Genomic DNA, 25,837 nt, shown 5'->3' with positions numbered 1-25,837 from the left:
GTCAAGATGAATAGTTTATGGATTTTTAACTTTTCATGGTTACTTTTTGCAAACTTTACTGACATACTCATTTATCTTGGAAATGTTGCAAATTTGAGAACATTCCCATGCCCTTTTTCTTTTATTCTGCTTTGATGTTGGAAAGAGTGTAATCCTTGTTTTGGCTACCCAGAGTTTAAATATAAAAGTTAATACTATGTTCATACTCTCTTAGATTAAATGAATACTTAGTGTATTAAGCAGTAGAGTAGAAGTATAAAAGCACTGTGAAAGCCTGGAAATGTTGCACCGACTCTGGCAGAAAGCTGATTTTGAGCTAGATGTTCCTGGAGTGGAAGAACATTCAAGTATTGAGGCAGGAAAGTGTAAGCATGGTATATTTAGGGAGTGGAATGAGATAAAGCTGGAATCAGATTGAGGCTGGGGTGAAGGACGACCCTGCAGACTTAGGAGCCCTGGACTGTTTAAGAAGAGGGGGAATAACATAAGCAGACTTGTGTTCATCTATCTGCCTTTGCTCTAATCCCCTCACCCCTCAACCCAGAATCCTCTCTTTCCCTCCCTTTGAATTTGAATTCATTCTCTTTAGACTAACCTCTGTCATTAGCTATTCCTGAAAGCCTTTCCTTCTCCCCCCCCTTTTTTTTCCTTTTCCCAGCATCCTCCACAATGCTAGGTTAGGTGCCCCTCTTTAGTGGTCCTGTCACACTCTGTACATATTTTTATTACTGTACTTCTATTGGGAGGCAGGCAGGAAAGTTATTTTCCTTTTTATATCTGAGAGAGAAAAGAAACTCATAAAAATAAGACTTGCCCTAGTAAGTAAGTGGTAGACCCTGAAATTCTGACTTCTAGACCAATGCTGATCCTCATATCATAAGTCTACATTCATTGATGTAATTATTCTATAGTGTTTTAGGAGTTTAATTTCTGTAGTGCGGGCTTCAACTTTCTTCCCTAGAGCAATTTCCTTTCATTAAGGTGTCCACCACTTAGCCAGTACATGATAAAGCCGATGGTTGCACACAACCAGAGTAGTCAGAAGTAAAGAAGATGAGAACTTTTGTATTATTATCACATTTCTAGTCAGATAATTTACTTAAAAAATAATTACAGAGGGCCCAAGTTTTTGCATGTATGTTTATGTGTGGAGGTTGTGTGTAAGAAGAAACTTTTCCTTTCTCAGTCTCTTAGTATAAGTAGACCAGCTCTATTTGCAAATATACTTGATTATGTCTCTTGGTTAAAAGCCAGAATACTTTCAGAGGGGTGGGTCTTTTCCATTTTTGTTTGATATAAAATTTATGTTATTGTTAAGGAGGTATTTGATGACTGTAAAAGACATTTTTAAAGGCATTCTTACAGAAATCCCGAAAGCTTCAGAAGTACAATTTGATGCCAATATTAATTGTTTTGGTAGAGCTTGTCATGAGATACTTGGTTTGGAAAAATGTTGAGATTAACTTACTGCAAAAGTGAGCCTTTAATGCCCCTTTCTTCCAGTGATATATTATTTTTTTCATGAGCTGTTTTTAAAAATAAGAATGAAGAAATGAAATTGTTCTTTGTTTTAGCCTGGTAACTGTTTATTGTGATAAAATTCATATAACATAAAATTTACCATTTTAGAGTGTACAGTTCAGTGACATTAAATACCTTCATGATGTTCCGTGTCTAGTTCCAAAACATTTTCATCATCTCAAAAGGAAATCCTGTACCCATTAAGCAGTCACTTGCTATTCCCCTTTTTCCCCAGCTCCTGGCAACCATGAATTTGTTGTCTCTATGGATTTGTTTATTCTGGATATTTCATATAAATGGAATCATACAGTACATGGCCTTTCATGTCTGGCTTCTTTCACTTTGCATGTTTTTGAGGTTCACTCACATTGTGACGTGTATCGTTGCTTCATTCCTTTTCATGGCTGAATAATATTCCATATAATGCATTTTGTTTATCTATTCAAAATGAACACTTGGGATCTTTCCACCCTTTGGCTTTTGTGAACAATGATGGTATGAGTATTTACGTACAAGTTTGTTTGAATACTTGTTTTCAATTCTTTTGGGTATGTACTTAGGAGTGGAATTACTGGATCATATGATAATTCTATGCTTAACTTGTTGAGGAACCACCAAATTATTTTCCATAGTGGCTGCACCATTTTACATTCCCACCAGGGATGCATAAGAGTTCCAATTTCTTCACCTCTTCCTCAACATTTGTTACTTTTGGCATTTTTGTGTGTGTGTGTTTTATGGCCATCTAGCAGGTGTGAAGTGATACTCATTTTGGTTTTGATTCACATTTTGCTACTGACTAATGATGTGGCACATTTTTTCATGTGCTCTTAGCTATTTGAATTTCTTCTTTGGAGAAATGTCTATTTAAGTTCTTCACCCATTTTTAAATTTGGTTGTTTATCTATTGTTGAATTGTAAGAGTTTAAAAATACTATATTCTAGATACTAGACCCTGATCAGATATATGATTTGCAGTTTTTTTCCATTCTGTGAATTGCCTCTTAACTTTGTTTCTTTGCCTATTTCCCATTTTTATTGAGATAAAATTGACATACAGTACTCTATAAGTTTAAGGTGTACAACATAATGATTTGACTTACATACATCATAAAATGATTACTACAGTAGGTTTAGTGAACATCCATTATCTTATATAGATACTACAGTAAGGAAATAGAGAAAATTTTTTTCCTTGTGATGGGAACTCTTAGGATTTACTCTCTTAACAAATTTCATAATAACATACAGCAGTGTTATTTTTAGCCTGTTGTACATTACATCCATAATACTTATTTATTTTATAACTGGAAGTTTGTACCTTTGACTACCTTCATCTAATTCCCCTTCCCCTGCCACAAATCTGATCTCTTTTTCTATGAGTTTGTTTGTTTGTTTTTTGAAGTAAAATTGACCTACTACACTGTTCCTGGTACACAGCATAATGATTCAATATTTCTATGCATTTCAGAGTAATCACCACAATAGGTCTAGTTGTCATCTGTCACCATACAAAGATATATAATTATCGACTATATTCCATACACTGTACATTTCATACCTCTGAGTCATTTATTTTGCAGCTGGAAGTTTGTACCTCTTAATCTTCCTCATCTATTTCTCTACTCCCTGAAATCCCTTCCCCTCTGGTTTTTTGTATCTATTACTCTATTTCTGTTTAGTTATGTTTGTTCATTTGTTTTATTTTTTAGATTCCACATATAAGTGAAATCATATAGTGTTTGTTCTTCTCTGTCTGACTTATTTCACTTAGCATATTACCCTCTAGGTCCATCCATGTTGTCAAAATGGCAAGATTTCATTATTCTTACAGCTGAGTAATATTCCATTGTGTATGTATATACCACATCTTCTTTATCCATTCATCTATTGATGGACACTTAGGTTGCTTCCATATCTTGGCTATTGTATATAATGCTGCAGCGACCATAGTGAGGCACACATCTTTTTGAATTAGTGTTTTTGTTTTCTTTGGATAAATAACCAAAATACTGGATCATATGGTAGCTCTATTTTTAATTTTTTGAGGAATCTCCGTACTGTTTTCCATAGTGGCTGTACTAATTTACATTCCCACCAGAAATGCACAAGGGTTTCATTTTCTCCACATCCTCACCAACACTTGTTATTTGTTGTCGTTTTGATAGTAACCATTCTGACAGGTGTGCAGTTATATCTCATTGTGATTTTGATTTGCATTTTCCTGATGATTAGTGATGTTGAGCAATCTTTTAATGTGCCTGCTGGCCATCTGTATATCTCTTTTTACTTTCTTGATAGTGTTTTTTGATGCACAAAAGTTTAGGAATTTGATGAAGTCCAATTTTTTTTTCTTTTGTTGCTTGTGCTTTTGGTGTTATATTTAAGAAACCATTGCCAAATCCAAGATCATGAAGATTTATATTTTCTTTGAAGAGTTTTATAGTTTTAGCTTTAATATTTAGGTCTTTGATCCATTTTGAGTTAATTTTTGTATAGGTAAGAGGTAAAGGTCCAGGTTCATTCTTTTGCATGTGGATTAACTTGAAGTTTTTTAAAGTATAAAATACATAATAAATAATACTATCCACGTATATTATATATAAAGCTATTTTGGCAATATCTAATGACTCTGGGCAATTGTGGGGGAGAAATGTTTCTAAATACATTTTTGAAGCTTATGCCTTATATTTGAAGTGTGGGGATATTCTAAAACTATGAGTCAGTGAAACTGTTATGATCAGGAAACTTCAATATGGCTAGCTAGATGATCCTTATGCTAAAGTTACATAAGTGATTTTTTGGTAAAGACTATTATTTTTATTTTTAAATTGTTTGTGTAGGGTGAAATCTTTGCTTAAAACTAGGGGGGAAAGGCAGATTTAGTCTATAACCAGAAATTGGCATTCAATTTATGCTAAAAGCAATTCATATCTATGTGTTATATAGCTTATGATTGTGAGCCAACTTCTTGACCAAAACATGTATCAATCAGTACCTTGTGGAGACTTTTTACTTGTAGCTTGGGCTATAATCACTGATATATTATTCTGTTTATTTAGAAATAATGTAACATTATGTCAGTTTGGTTACCTGTAAAAATGAGAAGTAAAATTTAGCACAGCACAATTGGTTCATAAATCTCAGCCTCTAGTTAAGTATAATTAAAATAGGGACATTAATTTGGATTAAAAAAAAAAGCTAGGGTATGTGTTTTAATACCAAAATAGAAAATCTGCTTGATCAGCCCTAAGACCTATAAGGTGCTAGTTCAGCTCTGATTATGTCCACTGCTGCCCCGAGACTAGTTTTTGTCCTCCTGGGCAACTGTGGCATTTCCATTGAGTTAGTCTTTGAAGGTTTCTGGCAAGAGAAAAAAACCCTTGAAGATAATGTGGTTCATTTGCTAAGGAACCTTTCAAATACACTGATAACTTACTCTGAATCTGTAGGCCCAAGTGAATTATAGAGTATGACTTACCCAGTGTATTTGTAAGTTATACTATTAATTCAACAAATATTTATTGTGTTCCTCCAGTTTGCCAAGGTTGATGTGTTGGGGGTAAATGAAAAGGAAGCAAAGCAGACAATGACCCTGCTGTCTTTGAGCTTACATTTCAGTGGCGGACAATAGATGGTCAACAAATACTTAAAATGCTAAGAAGAAAATTTTTTAAAGGATGCTAAGATGTTGGGGGGTTCACGTGGTTAATTTGGAAGGCTTCTTTGTGGAGCTGACTTGGAACTGAGATCTGAATGTTAAGAGTATCCTTTCTGTTGTTATTTTGTTAAATTGTTGATTTATCCTTTCTAAAATAACACTTTAGTTTCTTACTATGTAGAATATGTGAGTTACTGTATTTTGTTTCTAAGGAAAAAAAAACCAGCAGGTACTTTCTGTATGAGAAGAAACCATGTTCCCAAGTGGAAATGTCACTGGAATAGGAGTCCTTCTGGGTTCTGGTCTTGCTTCAGTATAATTCTGTGCAAGTGTATAAGCATTTATTTCCTTATTTGTTATTAAAACAAAAGCCTACCTATTTATCAGGGTTTCTTTGCTAATTCAAAGAGAAAATATACTTTGTAAATTGTTTAACTATATATTAAATACAATGTATTTTATTAATCTATTTTTGGAGTCAAAGTTTCTTAATTGGGACATGTTTTCCCACCAATTTAAAGCTTTTCTGTCTCTCCCCATCTGGTAAATTTTCGCACCAAATGTCTGAATTCATTGATTACTCAGAAGGGGATGGGTTCTTAGAAAGTGGTAGTGTGGTAGAAAGTATGTTAGATTTGGAGCTGGAAAACCAGGCTTCCAGAATTCTCCCCTTCACTTGCTGGCTCTGTGACTTGAGTAAGACACCAAACTTCTCTGAGCCTTCTTAATTTTCAGAACTCGGGCAAGTGCCAAGTAGCTCTTAGGGTTGCTGTTAGGAGTACTTGAGTTAAATAGATGAAGTTCTTTTGAAAACTATAAAGCAAGGTTTGATAAATTTTTTCCACAAAGGACCAGGTAGTAAATATTTTAGGCTTTGTGGGCCATAGAGTATCTGTTGCCACGATTCAGCTCTGCTGTTGTAGCAGTTATAGGCAATATGTAAATGAATGAGTGTGGCTATGTTCCAATAACACTATTTATGAACACTGAAATATGAATTTGGAATAATTTTCATGTGTTATGAAATACTATTCTTCTTTTGATTTTTTAAAAACCATTTAAAAGTGTAAAAATCATTCTCAGCTTACCTGTTGCACAAAAACAGGCAGGGAGGTGAAGTAGGTTTGGCCTGAGGGCTATATGTAGTTTGGCTACAACTGTTATAAAGGGTTAGGCAGAGTAAGGTGTTAATTAAGGATTCAAAGGTAGGTGATTGATAGATAGAAATTGTTTAATTTTGATGATGGAAGAACATGGAGAGGATTTCATCTCCTTTTCTAATATGAATCCATACTTTTTTCACATAAAATGGGCATCTTTAATTGAGAAGATGGCTTTACCAAAGCAAAACTGGAAGATGAAAGTGAGGAAGACGATAGTTTTAGTGTTATAAACTCCCAAGGACTGTGATGTGGTTGTGTAGTGTATGTATCTATGCAATTCAGGATTGTGTATAATGTGTACATGTGGCTCCAAGTCATATGTGGCCCCATATTACCAGTGGTTAACAGTGGACTTGAGAGTCATGCGTGGGTTGAATTCTGGTCCTGGTTTTTACTAGCTGTGTAATATTAGACAAATTTAACTTAATTTTTTGAGCCTAGTTTCCTCATTTGTAAAATGAGAATAAAAATATTACTTACCTCAAGATTCTTGTGATGATGATTACATGAGGAAATGCATGAAAGGGCTTATAGTGTTTGGCATGAAGGGCTCAATAACTGATAATATTCATTTGGTTATATGTTGTACATACCTTATTATTTTTGTCCTTCCTTCAGTTATTTTAAGAAATTATAATATTCTTAATTGGTTTTTGGTACAGGTTGTTGATGGGCAGTTCTGCTTTAAAGAGTTAAAATAATATAGGCGCATAGAAAAATACCGTATGATATCACTCATATGTGGAATCTAAAGCTAAGAAAAAGACAAAAAGGACATTATGAGCTCATCTACAAAACAGAAACACACTCGCAGACATAGTAAACAATCTTATGGTTACTGGGGAAAGGGGGTGGGAAGGGATAAATTTGGGAGTTTGAGATTTACAGTGTTAGCCACTATAAATAAAAATAGATTTAAAAGAATGTTTCTGCTGTATAGCACAGGGAACTATGTTTAATATTGTGTAATAACCTTTAATGAAAAAATATGAAAATGAATATATGTATGTATATGCATGACTGGGACATTGTGCTGTACACCAGAAATTGAAACATTGTAACTGATGATACTTCAATTAAAGAAAAATAATATAGAGGTAGATTAAAGCCTTAAATTCCCCAGTTACCCACCTTGCTGTCATCTCAGTGGGTAACCATTGTTAAGAGTTGACTGTGAACTTACACAGTCCTTTTTTCCTGTATTTACATCCATATGTATGCGCATATACAAATAAAAATGTAATGTATATTTTATGGCTTATTTTTTCCCAAAGAATATGACTTTTTTCATGTCAGTATATATGTGTTCACTTTGTTATTTTGAATGGATACATAGTATTTCATACTATGTTCTCCTTTAACCAATAGGATCAATTTAGAGTATATCCTTCCAGTCTTTTTTATATGCATTTACACATATATGGGTACATTTAGAAATAAAAAGTTTTGCGTGTGTTTTTTTTACATAAATGATATATAGGTGTAATATATATGTTGTACCACAACTTGTTTTTCTCAGTAGTACACGTGTGTAGGAGATTTTTATACATCAGTGTATATCCATGTCTCAGTTTTTAAACAGCTGCATATTATTATGCAGGACAGATGCACCGCTTTTTATTTCACCATTCTCTTACAGATGAGTATATAAGTTCATTTCAATTATTTTTTTTTTTGCTGTTGCAAACATTGCTTCAGTAAAAAATCCTCGTACATACATATTTGTACACATACAGGAGTGTTTCTCAGGTAGATACTAAAAAGTGGAATTTTTAGGTGTCAAGTATGTGCTATATATTTGAAATTTGCCATATGAAAAGGCTATTCCAGTTTATCTGTCGACAGTGCATGTAATGCTGAATTTCTCAGCTGTGATATTAATAGATATATAATTTTTGCTCATCTGATAAGCAAAAATGATATTGAATTGTTTGAATTTGCATCTCCTTGCTTACTAAGAAGTTTGAGGCATCCGCTACCATAGATGTATTGGCTATTTATGTTTCTTCTTACTGATTTTTTGGGGTTCTTTATATATTCTGTGTATTAATGCTTTGCTGTACATGTTGTAAATGTTTGCTCCCAGTCTGTTTTCTTTTAACTTTGTTCATGGTCAAACAGCCAAATGTATTTTTTTTTGTTGTTGTTAATGTATTTGTTGTTGTAGTTCATCTTTTTAAGAAAACCTTTCTTTCTTCAGGTTGGAAATATATTGTACCATATTTACTTTTAATAGGTATATAGTTTTGTTTTTTATGTTTAGCTCTTTAATCTGCCTGGAATGTATTTTTATGGCTGGTTTTAAGTAGGACTTTAATTGCCCTCTCCCTGTCCCAAATGGAGAGCCAATTCTGACACTATTTATTATGCTATGTGTTCCTTATAAATTGAAATGCTGTCGTTACTATGGACTGCATTCCCATGTTACATACATGTGGTTGTTTCTGTACTGACTCTTCTCCACTAGTCCAGTTGTCTATTTCTGTGCTGAAACCACATTGTTTAACTTACTATAGCTATATTATATGTAATATCTGGTAAGACAAATTGTCATTTTTCTTTTTCAAGATTTTCTTGCCTTTCCTTGTACCTTTTTAGAATTGGTTTGTCAATTTTGGACAAAAACATCTCTTTGGGATTTTTATTGCGTTTGCATTGACTTTGGAATAATCTCAGAGAGGGGTTTGTGAAGATGCTGATACTGGGTCTTTCTACCAAAGAAAGGTATGTTTTATGTACTTAAGTAAAATTTTAGTCTTCTTTATGTAAGTGTTGTGTATTTCTTTTTGAGTTTATTCCTAGATGAGTATTTTATAGCTTTGTTAGTCTTGTGAACAGAATAGTTTTTTTTTTTTGAGGGAGGGAGAGACAATTTAAATATGTATTTTATAAATTACATTTACCTATGTATACTTTCTTTGGCAAGTAAAGGGGAGGTAGTAGAAAATTTGACTGGGGTGCTGGTCCAAGTAGTCTCTCGGTCATTGGAAAGGTCTCTGGGCCCTGACACTGGGGAGTAATGGTTGGCTGGCAGAGAGCTTAGAGGTGGGGGTCCAAGCTAATCCACTGCAGGGATGGGGTCGAGAGGTACACGGAGAATTGAAGACCTGGCAGGGTGTGGGTCACAACATGGCAGGGGTTCTTGGGGAGGCCAGCCTTCCTGGCACAGAGTCTCATCACATCCCTGAGGGTCCATTGGGAGAGCCTTGAGTTTTTTTTTTTTTAATATGTATATTTTATTCGCAGTGACCCACCCTCCAGGTGCCACCTGTTCCTGGCACTCTCACCTTAGGATACTTGTTTTTTAAATTACATTTTCTTTTTTTTTTAACATTTTTTATTGATTTATAATCATTTTACAATGTTGTGTCAAATTCCAGTGTATATGTCCATGAATGAATGAAAAATTGTGCTGAACACTGGAATTAAATTACATTTTCTAATTGATTATTGCTGATGTATAGCAAAGCTATTTCTTTGTGCTTGTTAATTTTGTCTTTAGCCTTTCTGCTGAGCTCTTTTATTCATTCCTATTATAGTTTGCTTGGATTTGCTTGGATTTTCCAGATAGACAGCCATATAATCTACAGGTTTTAAGTTTTGTCTCCTACTTTCCAACATTTGTATGTCTTGTTTTATTTCCTTAAGTGGTATCAATGATAATAGGAATTCTTGGCTTATTCCTGACTTTAATTATTGTTTATGTTAAAGATGCTTAACCTCACTCATGAGATAAATGCTAATTGAAACCACACTGTGATTTCTTTTTTAAACCTATCTGAGTGTTAAAAATCAAAACATTTGATAACACCTTTTTTTGTTGTTGTTGTTAAGGCTGTGGGGTAAAAGACACTCTCACACATTGCAGGTGGGAGTTTAAATTGGTACAATGCCCGAGGAAGGCAGTTTGGCAGCATTATGTAAAGATACATGTGAATTTTGTGTATTCTTCTGGATATACTAGTTTTCTTCAATAAAAGCTAAATATGCAAATTTCCTTTGATCTAGCAATCCCATTTCAGGGAATGTACATACACTCACACATATATATACACAAAGATACACACATATATGCAAAGGAAATATGCAGTTATATGTCATAGCAAATAATCAAATACTATTACTATATAGGTATTAAAAAAGAAGAATGACAGGGAAAAAAGTATCTTAAATTATTGTGACTATAAAAAAAAGTTTGGTATATACTGTGCTACTTTTTGTGTAGAAAGGGAGAGAGAGAACATGTATTTGTTTTTGCTTATTTGCTGAAAGAAACTCTGGAGGACTACACAAGAATCTAATGAGGATCAGTGATGAAAATAGCCAAATCTGATCATCAGACCTTCTAGTCTAGCTGATGCATGATCTCTGTAGGTCTGAGAAGCAAAAGTATACAATAATTTAAAACAATAAAGGGTTATGTCTTGGATAGGTGTGTGTGTGTGTGTGTGTGTGTGTGTGTGTGTGTGTGTAAAGGTGACAGTGGATAACTGAGGAATTGTTGATGGGTGAGTGAGAGTGGGCTGGGGGTTCTGTGTGTGTGAAAGGCTAATCAATTCTGAGTGATGATGAAAACGTTTTACTACTGACCTTTTTAACTATGAAGTTTTCTACACTTGATCTAAGCTCAGAAAAAAAAATCTAATAAATATTAACCTGTTGGGAGAGTGGTGGGAACTGAATGGCTAGGAAACGGGGTTGAGAGTGAAGCTGTCCATTATATACCTCTTTCTTTGGTTTTTGAATCTTACGATTGCATTGTCAAAATTAAAATAAAAATGATTGCTTGAATTATTTCAGCTCTTCCAAAGACATTTTTTTCTTGTTCTTGTTCTTTCTCTTCTGTGTTACAGGTTATCTTTAAATAGCTGTTTCCTGATTCTGTTCGTATTTTAAAATGAGCTAGTAGAAGGGTTGACTGGAAGTTCTGTGTACCTAGAGAGGGTTGTCAACTGGTAGGCTTTATTTTGGGTGGGCAGCTGGCTTTTAGACTTGGATAGAGAGCAGAGGGCTTTGTACCAGGGTGTCCTTATTCTTCCTAGTTTGTTGAATTTGGTATTCTGTATGCAGGATTTCTTTCTTTGTTGGGGAGAGTTCATCAACTGTGTCGTAATTCAGACCTGCAGTTAATCCCTGTTTTCAGCCTTTTTCTCACTCTGGCCCTCTGTAGGATCTTCAGTCTTTTGAGTGTGGAACCCCTCTTGGGTTTTGCCCTGTAAGTCAGCTCCCTCCTGGGTTGGAACCCTTTCTACTACATATTTTAGGTTGTGGCATTCCTTTGATTTGTGTTATCAGCCAGTGTTTTCCTGTCTGCTCTCTGTCAGAAATTGTTGAAATCTTGTATTTGCTATGCCATTTCCCATTCCTGTCCTTGAGTTGTCATTTATATTTTTGTACTCTTACCATCACTTTTCCAAGGTCTTGGAAAGTACAAGAGATATAGGTGTTCAGTTCACCTTCTTGAACCAGAAGTCAACAGGGGTGTATCTTAAGCTTGGATAAACTGTAGGCTCCTTGAGGACAAAAACTGACTTTTGTTCTTTTATCCCCAGACCCTGACACAGAGCTTAGCACTTGGTAAATGTTTATTGACATGAGTACACATGTATGAAAGAGAGAGAGAGGATTGTTGATGGAAAATTTACTGTGTAATTTTGACTATTTAAATATGCATTCTTTTAACTGTTGTTTCCAAAAGTTGAAGAAATTAGTGAACCATTGATTGACAAAATATGCTGGATTTCCTATGGATAGAACTGTGATAGGCTACAGGGGAAAATTTATTTTGAGCTTTTAACTCAAATGTTCCAAGCTTATATATCAAACATGTTGAAGGAGTAGATATGGGGCACAAATTTGTGAGATTTTCCTTATAATTTCAGTCTCTGTAGAAGTGCTTTTGCAGTTGTCTTTCTACGTATTCCTAGGGTTTTGATCAGTGTGTTAACATTTTATGAAGGAAAAAAATGGTCACATATAGATTATAATATATAGCTGTTGAGCTCAGTAAGAGACTTAAGGTTTGAGGCCTGATTTTTGTGGACTATTTCACTGAGCTATGTTTCTGCATTGCTGAATATAGAAGAGATACTATCCTGGTCACTGAAGCATACCCCTTTAGCAATGCTAGCATGGTTTATTATTGGAAAGCTTTAAAAGAATGTATTATATACTTTTCAGCCTTACTAAATAGACTCTCCTGAAAATCATTTAATGTTTTCTTGAGTATTGTTGAATAGTGCTTTACTATAATGCTGCCCCTAGGGGTTAGTAAGAGGTTAGAAAATAAAAGCTTCCATTTATTGATTATTATATTGTGCCAGGCATCGTGCTAAGCACTTTATATGTATATTTCCATTTTATTTTCTTATTAGTCCTGTGAGATTTCACAAATGAAATCAAGAATGAATGAGGTTAAGTAATTTGCCCCAAATCTCCTCTGAGGAATGAGAGGCAGAACGAAGATTGAGTCCAGGTTTCTCCCGCTTCACAAAGCCTGTGTTCTGAAACTGTATTTTGTGGTCCAGAAGTTATTGGATCCATGATGAAAAGGCCCCAGATATATTATACTTAGTGAAGTTGTTGGCCTGGTTTTTTAAAATATGGTTTTTTATTCATTATTTACCACTAAGCTACCAGCTATTACATTTTATTGTTGTCAGGTCTTTTCCCTTCAGACCAGTGATTCTCAACCCAGGAGGCCAGGTTGAAGATAAGGAGAGTGGACAGAATGAGAAGAGTGGAAGGTACAGAGTATAGTTTAGAAAAGGCATATTTGATATTACGATGTCTTTGATTTTAGTTCTAAATGTTTTAAGATTCTTAAAGAAGGATATTATATTTTATTGAGATATAATTTACATACCATAAAATTCACCAATATAAATGTCAATGATTTTTAGTAAATTTATAGAGTTGTATAACCTTAATTACAATTTAATTTTAGAACATTTTCATCACCCCTAAAAGATTTCTTGTGCCAGTTTGCAGTCAGTCGCGTTCCTATGCCCCAGCCCTAGGCAACAGCTAATCTATTTTCTGTCTCTATAGATTTGCATATTCTAAGTATTCCATATAAATAGAACCATATGTGGTCTTTCCTCTGGCTTCTTTCACTTAGCATAATGTTTTAAAGGTTCATCCTTATTGTATGTGGCATGTATCAATACCTCATTTCTTTTTATTGCTGAATAACATTCCGTTGCATGGGTATAACACATTTTGTTTATCCATCAGTTGATAGACATTTGGATTGTTTCCATCCTTTGGCTGTTGTGAATAGTGTTGCTATGAACATTTTTCGTACACGTTTTTATGTGGAAATAAGCTTTCATTTCTCTTGGGTAGATGGTATCATATAGTAACTCTATGTTTAACTTGTTGAGGAACTGCCACACGGTGTTCCAAAGCAGCTGCACCATTTTACATTCTCACCGGCAATGTACCAGGGCTCTATTTTCTCCACATCCTCACCAACACTTGTTACTGTCTGTCTTTTTTATTGTAAGCGTCCTCATGGGTATGAAGTGGTATTTTATTGTGACCTTTTGATTTGTATTTATCTAATGAGTAATGATATGGAACATCTTTTCATGTGTTTATTGGCCATTTGTATATCTTTTTAGAGAAATATCTGTTCAGATCTGTAGCCCATTGGATTATTGTCCTTTCATTATTGAGCTGTAAGAATTCTTTATATATTCTAAGTACCAGTCCCTTATCAGATACATGATTTGCACGTATTTTCTTCTAGCCTTTTTGCTTTTCACTTTTTTTTTTACATGCAGGAGTTTATTGGTCACTTACATGCCAGGTACAAACATTAGCCAAAAAAAGTCATGGTTTCCACTTAAAAGAGCCTGTTGTCTCTTCCCATAGTGTTTCTCCCCCAACTCTGCAGATCCACAATCACAGATGAAGACAGTTTCACTTATTCTAGAGATTCAGCTCCAGAAACAAGCTGATATCTTTTAGTATCAGGCACTGCCGGTAAAATCCAGGGGGGAACCAGGTCCTGAGACTCTAGTCTCTGTCATCACTGTCATGACGAGTGTTCACTCACCAGAAATACCAACTTCAGTCATCCTGGACTCTCCATCTGGCACAGCAGTGGAACATTTCTGCTGGCCTCTGGAAACGTTTCAGTTTTAATAAGGGTCTCTGGCTATACCTGAGAAATGACAGGCACAATAGCTGTCTTTTCCTGAAATGTTGCAGATCAGTTACAGCAAACAGAACGGTGACCGTCAAGAAAAAATGTCACTCTGGGCTCCTTTTTGACCACAGCAGCTATGTGGAAGCAGCTGCAGCTTCGATAAGGGCCACTGCTTTTCACTTTCTTGATGGCATCTTTTGAAGCACAAGTTTTTTAATTTTTATGAGGTCCAGCTTCTCAGTTTTCTCCTTTATCACTTGTATTTTTGTTACTGTACCTAGGAAATCACTGCACAATCCAAAGTCACTAAGATTTACTCCAGTGTTTTCTTCTAAGGATTTTATACTTTTAGCTCTTACATTTAGGTCTGTGATCCACTTTGAGTTCATTTCTTGTATGATGTAAGGTAGAAATCCAGCTTCATTCTTTTGTATGTAGATATCCAATTGTCCCATTACCTTTTGTTGAAAAACTGTTCTTTCCCACTGAATGGTCTTGGCCTCTCTATTGAAAATCAACTGACCATAAATGTTAAGGTTTGTTTCTAGACTCTCAATTCTATACCATTGATCTATATATCCTTATTTTATTGTTTATTTCTAATTTAGTTCTTTTGTAGAAGGAGAACATACTTTAATTTCACTCCTTTTAAATTTATTGAGATTTATTTTATTGCATAGTACATGATCTGTTCTGGAGGTTTTTCTTTGTGCTTGAAAATAATGTATATTTTGCTCTTGTTAGGTGGAGTGTTCTGTAGATGGCAGTTAGGCCAAGTTGACTGATAGTTTTGGCTAAGTTTTCCAAATTCTTGCTGGTTTTCTGTCTAGTTGTTCTCTCCGTTATTGAGAGTGGGCTATTAAAATCTTCTACTGTGATTATTGAATTGTTTATTTCTCTCTTCAGTTATGTCAGTTTTTATTTAATGAATTTTGGTGCTCTGTTGTTAGATAGGTATAATTGTTATAGTGTCCTGATTAATCTTTTCATGCTTATAAAATGTTCTTCTTTGTCTCTAATAACATTTTTTGTCTTAGGGTTGGTTTTTAAAAGACTGAAGGAACATTTATTTCCCCATTCCTCTTCTTTGCTGCTGCTTATCCTACAGTTTGGGAAACCAGGTGACCCAACATTACCATTAGTTAAGTGAAGTGAAAAATGTTATTCTTAAGAATATTCCACCTAAAATGTTAATATTTGGGGAATGTGAGTGAAGGGTATACTGGATTATGTATATATTCTTCCAGGTCTTTTTCCAAGTCCAAAATTATGTGAAAATAAGTTGAAGAAAGTACCTCTACCTAAGTGAGGGATTGTTACCTTTTCTCAGTTGAAGGCAAGACTTGTCTTATTGACTTTTGAAGTATGTTGATTTAGCAATGTAACCTCATATAGCACTTTATGAATCCTTAGTTTAATTCTTAGCTCTGTCCTGGTAGTGTCATGTGATAGGCAAATCTCTGAGAGTTATCATAGACTCTTCCTTTTCCCTCACAACCGTATTTATTCAGGCAGTAAATCTTGCATTTAGTACTTCATTAATGTATCTTATCTCTTGACACTATTTTCATTCAAACCTCAGCATCTCCTTTTTAGATTATTATAGTAACCCTCTAACTGATTTCCTTGTTTTACACTGTATGGCATAGGAATCCTTGGTGAGTATCTGCCTCTCTATCCTGATCTGCCTGCTTCTAGTATTACTAGTTAACTGTTGATATACTTACTCTGCTGTTTTATGACTTTGCATGTCATCTTCCCTCTGCTTAGATCAGCTAATTTTCTTTCTCTGAGATTCAGTTCATGCATCTTTTCCAGGAAACCTTACTTAAGGAGTCCAACTTCATTCTTGTCCATGTAGATATCCAATTATCCCTGCACCATTTGTTGAAAAATAGTTCTTTCCCCATTGTATTGTCTTGGTACTTTTGTTGAAAATTGACCATAAACAGGTGTGCTTATTTCTGGACTCTTTGTTTTTATTCCATTTATCTAAACATCTATCCTTAAACCAGCACCACACTTTCTTAATACTGTAGCTTTATAGTAGGTTTTAAAATTGGAAAGAGTGAGTCTTCCAACTTTGTTCCTTTTAAAGATTGTTTTGGCTTGACTTTGAAGTTCTATATAAATTTTAGGATCAGCTTGTTAATTTCTGCAAAGGAACCAGCTGAGATTTTTATAGGAATTGTACTGAATGGGTAGAACAGTGTGGAGTATTTCTCTCCATTGTGTTTGTTTTGGTTCAGGATTATTTTTCTTCAGTTTTCCAAATTTGTTATTTCTGTATATTTTTGATTTGACATGACAAATAGTGTTTTATAAGGCACATAAGAACAGATATACAGACTTAACTTTATGGTATATCTTTGTAGTGAGAAGTGAAGAACTCTCTTATTGGTTTGACCATTCATTTGAAAAAAATGTTTTCCTTGTATGTTCCACATATTTCCACATATTCTTTGTGGAAAAAATTAGAAAATACAGAAAAGCAGAAAGAAAAAATCCATAATTCTACTATTCAGTGTTAATATCATGTGTGTGTATGTATAATGGAAGCTTGTCATATATTTCTTTTTTCATTTAATCATATAATATGTAGGAAATGTCTTTTTATCTCACTAAAAACTACAGTGTTTTTTAAATGCTGTATCCTATCTCATTTTGAGATATTTAATTAAACTTTATTAAGTTTATGTTTAGTTACAGTTTTTCCAAATTCTAAGTGCTATATGAGTGTCTTTATAGTTAAATCTTTGCACAGATTGTTGGCTATTTCTATGGCAAGTTCCTGTAAGTAGAATTGCTGATTCAAGAGAATACGTATTTTTAAGTCTTTCTTGCCATTTTTTGTTTCTGGTATAATGTGTTAATACTTGACAATAGTTTCTATCTGTTAAAGTGTGAAGGCAAGCTCATAAACAAGTATTTGCTTTATTCAGAACTACTGTTAGATGTTCATAGCAGCATTATTCAAATAGTCAATAGGTGGAAACAACTCATCCATTGACCAGATGAATGGATAAACAAAATGTGCCATATACATACAATGGACTATTATTCAGCCTTAAAAAGGAATGAAATTCTGATGCATGGTAACATCAATGAACCTTGAAAACATTATGCCAAGTAACATAAGCCAGACACAAAAGGACAAATAGTGTATGATTCCACTTATATGAAATACCTAGAGTAAGCAAATTCACAAGGACAGAAAGTAGAACAGAGGCTACCAGGGGCTGGGAGATGGGAAATTATTGTTTAATGGATACAGAATTTCAGTTTGGGATGATGAAAAAGTTCTGGAAATGGATAGTGGTGATGATTGCACAACATTGTGAATGTCCTTAATGCCACTGAATTGTACACTTAAAAATGGTTAAATTTTACCACAATAAAAAAACTATTGGATTAATTCCAGAATTTTAAACAAAAACCATCTACTGAGAAATTATGTGCTTGTCTTACTTATTGTGTGTGTTACCTTGTAGCTAAGTGAACTGAGGGTTTGGATACTTCTTTTAAATATGATGGTTTGACAGAAGGGGCTGAGAACTAGGTTTCTAACCAATGTTCATGCAATATGAAGACCTATTGAGATGTATGCCAAGTAGTGTGCTGGGCATTGAGGACTACAGTGGTAAACAAGATAAGACACAGTCCCTGGAGTCTGCTGGTTGCCAAGATTGGACGGAAAAAAGAACAAACTTCTTATTAAGAAAAAAGGGATTAAACAATCAGGTGACTTTTCTCCTTAATGGTTTCCTTGGGGGGTGATTTTAATATATCCTTTTTTCCCCTTCAGGTTGCTATGGAAACCTAAGACCACATAAAAGGAAGTCCATTCTGATAATTCTGATACCTGAGATGCAACTGGACTGAAAAGTGGAACAGGAAAAATTTTAGTGCCAACCTTACTTACAATGGCTACTGATTCAGGGGAACCAGCTAGCACGGAAGATTCTGAGAAACCTGATGGAGTTTCATTGGAAAGCAAAGTTGCTCAGATTACAGAAACTTTGACAGTGGAAGGTAGGCTAAAGGAAAAAAGCAGTACCTTCTCTGCTTCCGGAGAAACCATAGAAAGGAAGAGATTCTTCCGAAAGAGTGTTGAGATGATGGAAGATGACAAAGTCACTGAATCTTCCTCGAAAGATGAGAGAATAAAGACTGCGACAAATGTTTCAAGAGTAGAAAAACTTCCTGCAAATGTGCTCCGAGGTGGACAAGAAGTTAAATACGAGCAATGTTCAAAGGGAGCATCAGAATCATCAAAAGATTGTTTGAAGGAGAAAAATGAAAAGGAAATGGAAGAAGAAGCAGAAATGAAGGCTGTAGCTACTTCTCCTAGTGGCAGGTTCCTGAAATTTGACATTGAGCTGGGAAGAGGAGCATTTAAAACAGTATATAAAGGACTGGACACTGAAACATGGGTTGAGGTTGCTTGGTGTGAGCTGCAGGTGAGTATATAATCTTCTTGGTTTTAATAAATTCCAGTTTTAGCTGGCCTAGGCTTCTGAATGACCCAGGATTAAAATGTATCATGGATTAAAATAAAATGAAGGACTTGTCCCCGCGTCCCTGAAATTATGCTCCTTTCTTAGATACTCTTAGGAGCTCACACCAACCTTTTGGTTTTTTTTTTCCCCTGTTGTTTTCCCCTCTGTTTTAAAGGGGAAAAAGTCTATTCTTGCTTTCTCTGGGGGAAATGCTCCTAATTTATTAACCTTAGGAAATTCCTAAAACACTTTTGATGTCTCATTTTGAAAACTTTTAGTAAGTGTATGCCTTATGAATTGATTGTTACACTAAATACTTGCAAGTGTGATGTGTTAGGGATATAGTCAGTGTGAAATTTTCCATTTCTCTTTTCCTTTCAACAAACTTTTGGGGTTCATGTGGTGTTTTTCAGCACAGGAAATGCTTTTCTTGCTTCTTTGAGGGCTTCTATTAATACAAACTCCTCCATGCCTTTGAGTTTACCTCAGAGAGGATCTCTGGAAGAAATAATCACTGAGGTTAGTCAACTGGAATGTTATTTAGAAAGGAGAAGTAAAAGCAACAGAATAGTTGAATTACCTAGATATTTGGTTCCATAATAAATATTTATGTGGTACTTTTAACTAATGAAGGGTTAAATGGGGACAGAACATCATAGAAGGGGCTATAATAAGAATAGATTCAGACAGTTGTAGGTTGAACATAAGGAAAAACTTTGTGATCTCAGTCAGCTCATGGGAAATGGTCAGTGTTCACAAGAGATGCTTAAGATTAAATAAAGCCAATTGCTAAGTACAGATTTTTGTTGTTCAAATTCCAGTGGTCTCTCTGTGTGGGTGTATATGTATGTACTATGATTTTACCCATTCTAAATTTGCTATACATTGCCACTTAGATAGGTTGAAATTTAGTCCAGGTCCCTGCATTTCTAGGAAGCTTTTTGTTTCCAAACTTTACTCTGTGTAAGAGCCAGTGTTTGCTTTGTATGCAGACTCTGGAGCCTATGTCAGAGATTCAGATTCAGTAAGTCTAGGGTGGAATGCAAGACTGCAATTTTAACCAGCTTTGAAAGTGCTTTGAATGTAGGAAGTCCCTTGACAACTTTTTGGAATGCAAGTTACCTAGCTGTCAAGCCATGCTGGTAGTTCTTGAAAGGTGTGCGTGTGTTGGGGGGGTTTGCTTGATTTTCTTACCCCTTTTACCTTTTAAGAATTTTATAAGGTCTGTGTCACAGTAGAAATATTAGATACTGCGAGCAAACAAATATTAAAATCACAGGAAATTATACTACTTTGAGAATGCTTTTAACATTTTAGTTTATTTCTTTATGGACTCTCTTTTGCATAAGTGTATAAGTGACTGTATGTCCCCCCACCCCATGGAGTCATATTATAAGGTTTTAACAAAACCTTTTTTTAAACCTATCATGAACATCTTTTCATCACCAGTAATTGTACATTTATATCATTATTTTTAATAGATGCTCTTTTAAGTTATGTAATCAGTCCTCTGTTGTTGGACATCTAGATTTTTCTCCAGTATTTCACTATTATAACCATGGTTGTGATCAATATCCTTGTGTATGTGTATAAATGTGTGTGTGTGTGTGTATATATATATAATTATGTAAATTTTAATTTAATCTCTACATTGTGATTTCAGTTAACATCTTTTTTTGGGGTAGGGCACAAAATGTAAGCTATTTACTATTTGACCGTTTTTGTTGTTTGTTTTTTTCTTCTAGTTTTATTGAGATATAATTGACATACAACACTGTGTGAGTTTAAGGTGTACAGCATAATGATTTGGCTTAACATCATGAAATGATTATCACAGTAAGTTTAGTGAACATCCATCATCCCAAATAGATACAAAATTAGACATAGAAAAAATTTTTTTCCTCATGATGAGAGCTCTTAGGATTTACTCTCTTAACAATTTTCATATCATACAGCATTATTTTTATTGAGTTATAGTCGTTTTACAATGTTGTGTCAAATTCCAGTGTAGAGCACAATTTTTCAGTTATACATGAACATACATATATTCATTGTCACATTTTTTTGCTGTGAGCTACCACAAGATCTTTTATATTTCCTTGTGCTATACAGTATAATCTTCATAGAATAGTATAATATTCTATATTTTGAAATACAGCAGTCTTAATTATCTTTATTGTGTTGTACATTACATCTCTAGTACTTATTTATCTTATAAATGGAAGTTTGTATCTTTTGACTGCACTAACACTCATCTTTTAGTGGGACCAGCAGCATGGACATCACCTGGGGACTTGTTGGAACTGCAGGTTCCTAGACCTCATCCCAGACCTATTGAATCAGAATCTATCTCTTAGTAACATATGAAGGTGATTTATGTGCACAGTAGAGTTTGAAAAGCACTGAAAAAAGGGGCTAGTTCCAAGAGCTAGCTGAATCAGAGGAGGAATTCCCTTAATACACCAACATGAGCTTTATATTATATCATATATACTGATTCCTGGCATCCACTCCAGACTTTCCAAATTGGACTCTCCAAGAGATGGGGCCTAGGAACTTACTTTTAAAAGTTCTCCAAATAATTGGATATATAGCCAGAATTGGGGGCCTCTCATTTGGAGCAAATGTTGTAAATATATAAAGCACATTTTAATTTACACAAAGAACAACCATTGCAATTTTCTGTTCTGAAAGGAATGTTAGAATTAGTGGACTTAGTTGATAAAATTTTTGGATATCATTTCATTTTCTGCATATTTGGAATTGGGAAAAACTAACGTATTTAGAATCCCAGAAGGATAAGGGCATCATCTTTTAATTACTTTCCTGTGAGTACTATGCAGTTTGTAATATACAATTTCTCATTTTTTTCCATTAAGTTTTCTTTATTATATAGTTAAACAATTTTGTAGAAAAACATCCCAATGAGCAGTTTAAGTTATTCTAGATTCTTTCCTAATCTTGTTTATATTTATGTGTGTGTATCATGTATAAGATTGGCATGTCTACACTTTTGTCTTGTTATCAACTTGATACATGTTTTCTATTTATTAACATCATTAAAATATGTAAGCGATATTTTATTGTATTCACGCCACCTCTTAATCTTCCTTGAAATTAGAGGAGTTCTTTTCTTTGTTAAAAATTTTATTTTTGCATGTTTGATTTGAAATTCGTAACTCAGCATAAGGTTTTTATACATTTTTCTCTTGATAGCATTTCCCCCATTGTAGATATTTGAGCCTTGTGTAACAATTCTTAACAGCCTCATATCCATTTATTTAGAATACATTGACCTTTGGCAGTGCAAAGAACTAGGAGAGACAGATTTTACTGCTGATATTTGACTTTGTGGATGTCAAAAACAAGCCCTTTGATGATGTGGATCAGATTTAGGATTTGCCCATAAACATCTGGATTTCTTTTTTTTTTTAATTAATAGACTTTACTTTTTAGAGCAGTTTCAGGTTCACAGCAGAATTGAGTAGAAAATACAGAGAGTTCACACAAAGCCCTCCCCACCCACACATATACACTCCCCTACCCTCAAAATCCCTCATCAGTGTGGCATATTTGGTACAATCGCATAAACATCTGCATTTCAACAGTTTGTCATACTTTATGGTTTATATAATTTGATGTTTTAATGACTTAGTGAAAAGGCTTTGACCTATTGTTCTTTGTAAATTACTTGGTAAATTGATAATTTACTGTGAGTGAGGGCTATCAGTCATAAGTTTTGTTTAGAAGACAATTTTAGTTCATGATGTTGAAAGACCTGGTCAGATGTTACTTAAAGTCCTGTTTAGTAACTTTTAGGAGTCAGTCAGAAGAGTTTGTAAATTTTATCCGCTAACAACTTGAGAATCAGTAGCACTTTGCTTTTACACATGGAAATACAACCAGTTTTTGCTTTACTTCTGCTAGTAATTTGTTATTTGTTTTCTTGATGGAACTGAGTTTTTGTATAGTGGGACTTTTTTCCAATTGAAGGAACATCATAGATATGTGAGATTTTTTTGTTATTTGACTGTTTCTAAAATGTATTTGAGTGTACTTGTAATAAGCTTCACTGTGAGGTCAGATATGTGATTGTGTGCTTTTCAAGGTAATTAAACTGGCCTCCTTTAAGTAGCATCTAACAGTGAGACATCTAAGAAGTCTAGCTATAGTCTCTGAACTGAACCAAAACTGGCACTGACTGAAAAGAAAGATTAAAAAAATAAAGACATAGTTGACTGTAGCAGGTTGACTGTAGCAGGCTGACCTGTTGAGTGAGCATTCTAATATGCTTTGATTATAGTAGTGAATATATTCCAGGCAATGCAATGGAAGTAAGTTTAAAAATCCATACTTCCGGGGGAGGGTATAGCTTAGTGGTAGAGTGCATGCCTAACATGCAGGAGGTCCTGGGTTCAATCCTCAGTATAGTACCTCCATTAAATAAACAAACAAACCTAGTTACCTACCCTCTCCCAAAAAAACCCCAAAATTTTTAAAAATTAAGATAAAAATCCATACTTCCATACCTAAAGTGTCTACCAAAATTGTGGAGAAACTTGTTTTTGTTTTATTTTTGTTCATCGCCTAAAAACACTTTGGGGAGAAGTATATTTTTAGACAGCTCTACATTTAATTGTGAAATTAGAATTAGATAATAATGTGAAAATAGCTGAATTTCCAATAAAGTTAAAAATAATTAAAAAATATAAATATGCTAGAATTTCTGTTTCTGAATAAATATTGTTTTCTGAAGTATTCACTCTGGGATACTTTTGCTCTTAAAATATTTTTGTTATGACCCCTCTTGGAAATGTTTCCAGATTCTGTTAGAGTTATACAAGAAAATGCTTCACTGCATATAAGCACACCCCAAATAGTGTTATTTAGTTTAATTTCCCACTGTCTTCATAAGACCCAGACCTCATGGTACAATACTCTCATAGGCAAAGAATGATTACGCTGAAGGGAGAAGGGATAAAGCTTGCTTAAATGTATATGTTCTAGTTTCTTTGTTTAAAAGCTAGTCACATGACTTTATTAAATATAAACCAAAGACAGATGTTATCACAAAATGAGAGTGAAAGTAGCAGGAGACAGACTTGATTTGAGAAATCCAGTAATTTTTCTCGTTAGTTCAGCAAGTTAGTTTTGAACAAGCTATCTGCTTGATAGATAAGATAACAAATTGACACATCTAGTTCGGTGAATAATTGCACCCCAAAGATACCCATGTCCTAATCTCTGGAGCCTGTGAATATGTTGTTACCTTACATTGCAAAAAGGACTTTGCAAGTACCATTAAATTGAAGATCTTGTGATAGGTAGATTACCCTGGATTATCTGGGTGGGCCCAGTGTAATCACAAGGGTCCTTATAAGAATTAGGAAAGATGGCAATAGTCAGGAGGAGATCTGACAGTGGAAGCAGAGTTTGGAGTGATGCGAAAGTGGGCAATGAGCCAAGGAATTTGGGCAACCTCTAAAAGGTGGGAAAGGCAAGAAAACAGATTCTCCCCTAGAGCGTTCAAGAGGAACACAGCCTTGCCAACACCTTGATTTTAATTGAGTGAGATGCATTTTGGACTTCTGATCTCCACAACTGGAAGATAATAAATTTGTGTTGTTTTAAGCCACTAAAGTTGTGGTAATTTGTTATAGCAGCAATAGGGAATGAATATAGTATACTCAGTTGCCATTCATTCACTTGTTCATTCGCTCAGCAAATAAATGTTCAGTGCCTACAATGTATCAGAACTGTGCTAGGTTCTAGGGACTTAATGAGGGAAAAAAGCAGACACAGATTCCATTTTCATAAAGCTTACAGTAGAGGGAGTTTATAGTTAGTAAGAAGCCTTGGAGGTTGGAATTAGTGAAAAGATGAAAGGACTGTTAAATATAGATTTGTTTGAAAGAAATGGCAGGGTTGGGAATAGCAGGCAACAAACATACCACTCCTTTACTAGTTTTCTTTTTTATTTTGAGATAATTTGTTACTAACAGAAGAGGTGTGGGGTCGGGGGTGGTGTGGGGGCAGGGAGGGTATACCTCAGTGGTAGAGTGCCTGCTTAGCATGCACAAGGTCCTGAGTTCAATCCCCAGCACCTCCATTAAAAAATAAATAAACCTAATTACCTCCTCCCCCTAAAAATAAAATTTTTAAAAATTAAAAAAAACAGAAAAGATGTGAAGATAGTCTAGAAGTTCCCGTGTGTCCTTCACTCAGTTTCCTCTTATGCTCATATTTTAACCAGAGAACATTTATCAAAACTTAAGAAATTAACTAAGTGCTATTAACTATAAAGCACAGAACTTGTTCAGATTTTACCAGTTTTCCCACTGCTGTTCTTTTCTCAATGCTATGATCCAATTTAGGATCCCACATTGCATTTAGTTATTATGCCCCTTTAGTCTCTTCCATTCTGTGACAGTTCTTCAGTCTTTCCTTTGTTTTTCATGATCTTGACCTTGTGAAGAATGTTGCTCAGTTATTTTGTAGAACGTCCCTTAATTTGGATTTGTCTTATGTTTTCACATGGTTAGATTTATGCTATGAATTTTGGCAAGAATACCATAGAAGTGATGTACCCTTCTCAGTGCATCATAGCAGGGGCTATATCATGTTGATGTGGATTACTGGTTATGATAACCTTGATTATTTGGTTAGTGTGGTGTCTGATAGGTATTATCTGTTATAAATTAATATTTTCCCTTTGTAGATTAATAAATATCTTGGCAGTAGATACTTTGAGACTATGTAAATATGTTTCTCCTCAAACTTTCCCTTATTTTTTTTTGGCATCCAGTGGTGTGTTTTGCCTGTAATAAGTGTTACTGTG

At 34.5% G+C, this 25,837-nt stretch overlaps 1 protein-coding gene and 3 non-coding genes across 5 annotated transcripts in view; 3 read left to right on the top strand and 1 right to left on the bottom strand.

Moving 5' to 3' along the window:
* WNK3 (WNK lysine deficient protein kinase 3) overlaps positions 1–25,837 on the top strand; it is a 128,409-nt gene that overhangs the window by 2,554 nt on the left and 100,018 nt on the right. For both annotated transcript variants that reach the window (XM_072956764.1, XM_006218265.4), the window contains exon 2: positions 18,306–18,960. In XM_072956764.1, coding sequence (XP_072812865.1) covers positions 18,424–18,960 — 537 coding nt within the window. In that variant the 5' untranslated portion in view covers positions 18,306–18,423. The remainder of the gene's footprint in view (positions 1–18,305; positions 18,961–25,837) is intronic.
* On the top strand, positions 10,651–10,727 carry LOC116277178 (small nucleolar RNA U2-19). Its single transcript, XR_004186662.1, has one exon. It is a non-coding gene; the product is annotated as a small nucleolar RNA U2-19 (small nucleolar RNA).
* On the top strand, positions 10,906–10,975 carry LOC116277186 (small nucleolar RNA U2-30). The gene has a single exon (XR_004186669.1). It is a non-coding gene; the product is annotated as a small nucleolar RNA U2-30 (small nucleolar RNA).
* LOC116277184 (small nucleolar RNA SNORA16B/SNORA16A family) lies at positions 14,537–14,671 on the bottom strand. The gene has a single exon (XR_004186666.1). It is a non-coding gene; the product is annotated as a small nucleolar RNA SNORA16B/SNORA16A family (small nucleolar RNA).

The sequence above is a fragment of the Vicugna pacos genome, chromosome X (genome assembly GCF_048564905.1).
Source record: "Vicugna pacos chromosome X, VicPac4, whole genome shotgun sequence".
NCBI classification, from domain to species: Eukaryota; Metazoa; Chordata; class Mammalia; order Artiodactyla; family Camelidae; genus Vicugna; species Vicugna pacos.
The sequence above is the reverse complement of the archived record's forward strand: the minus strand, read 5'-3'. Positions and strand labels throughout refer to the sequence as shown.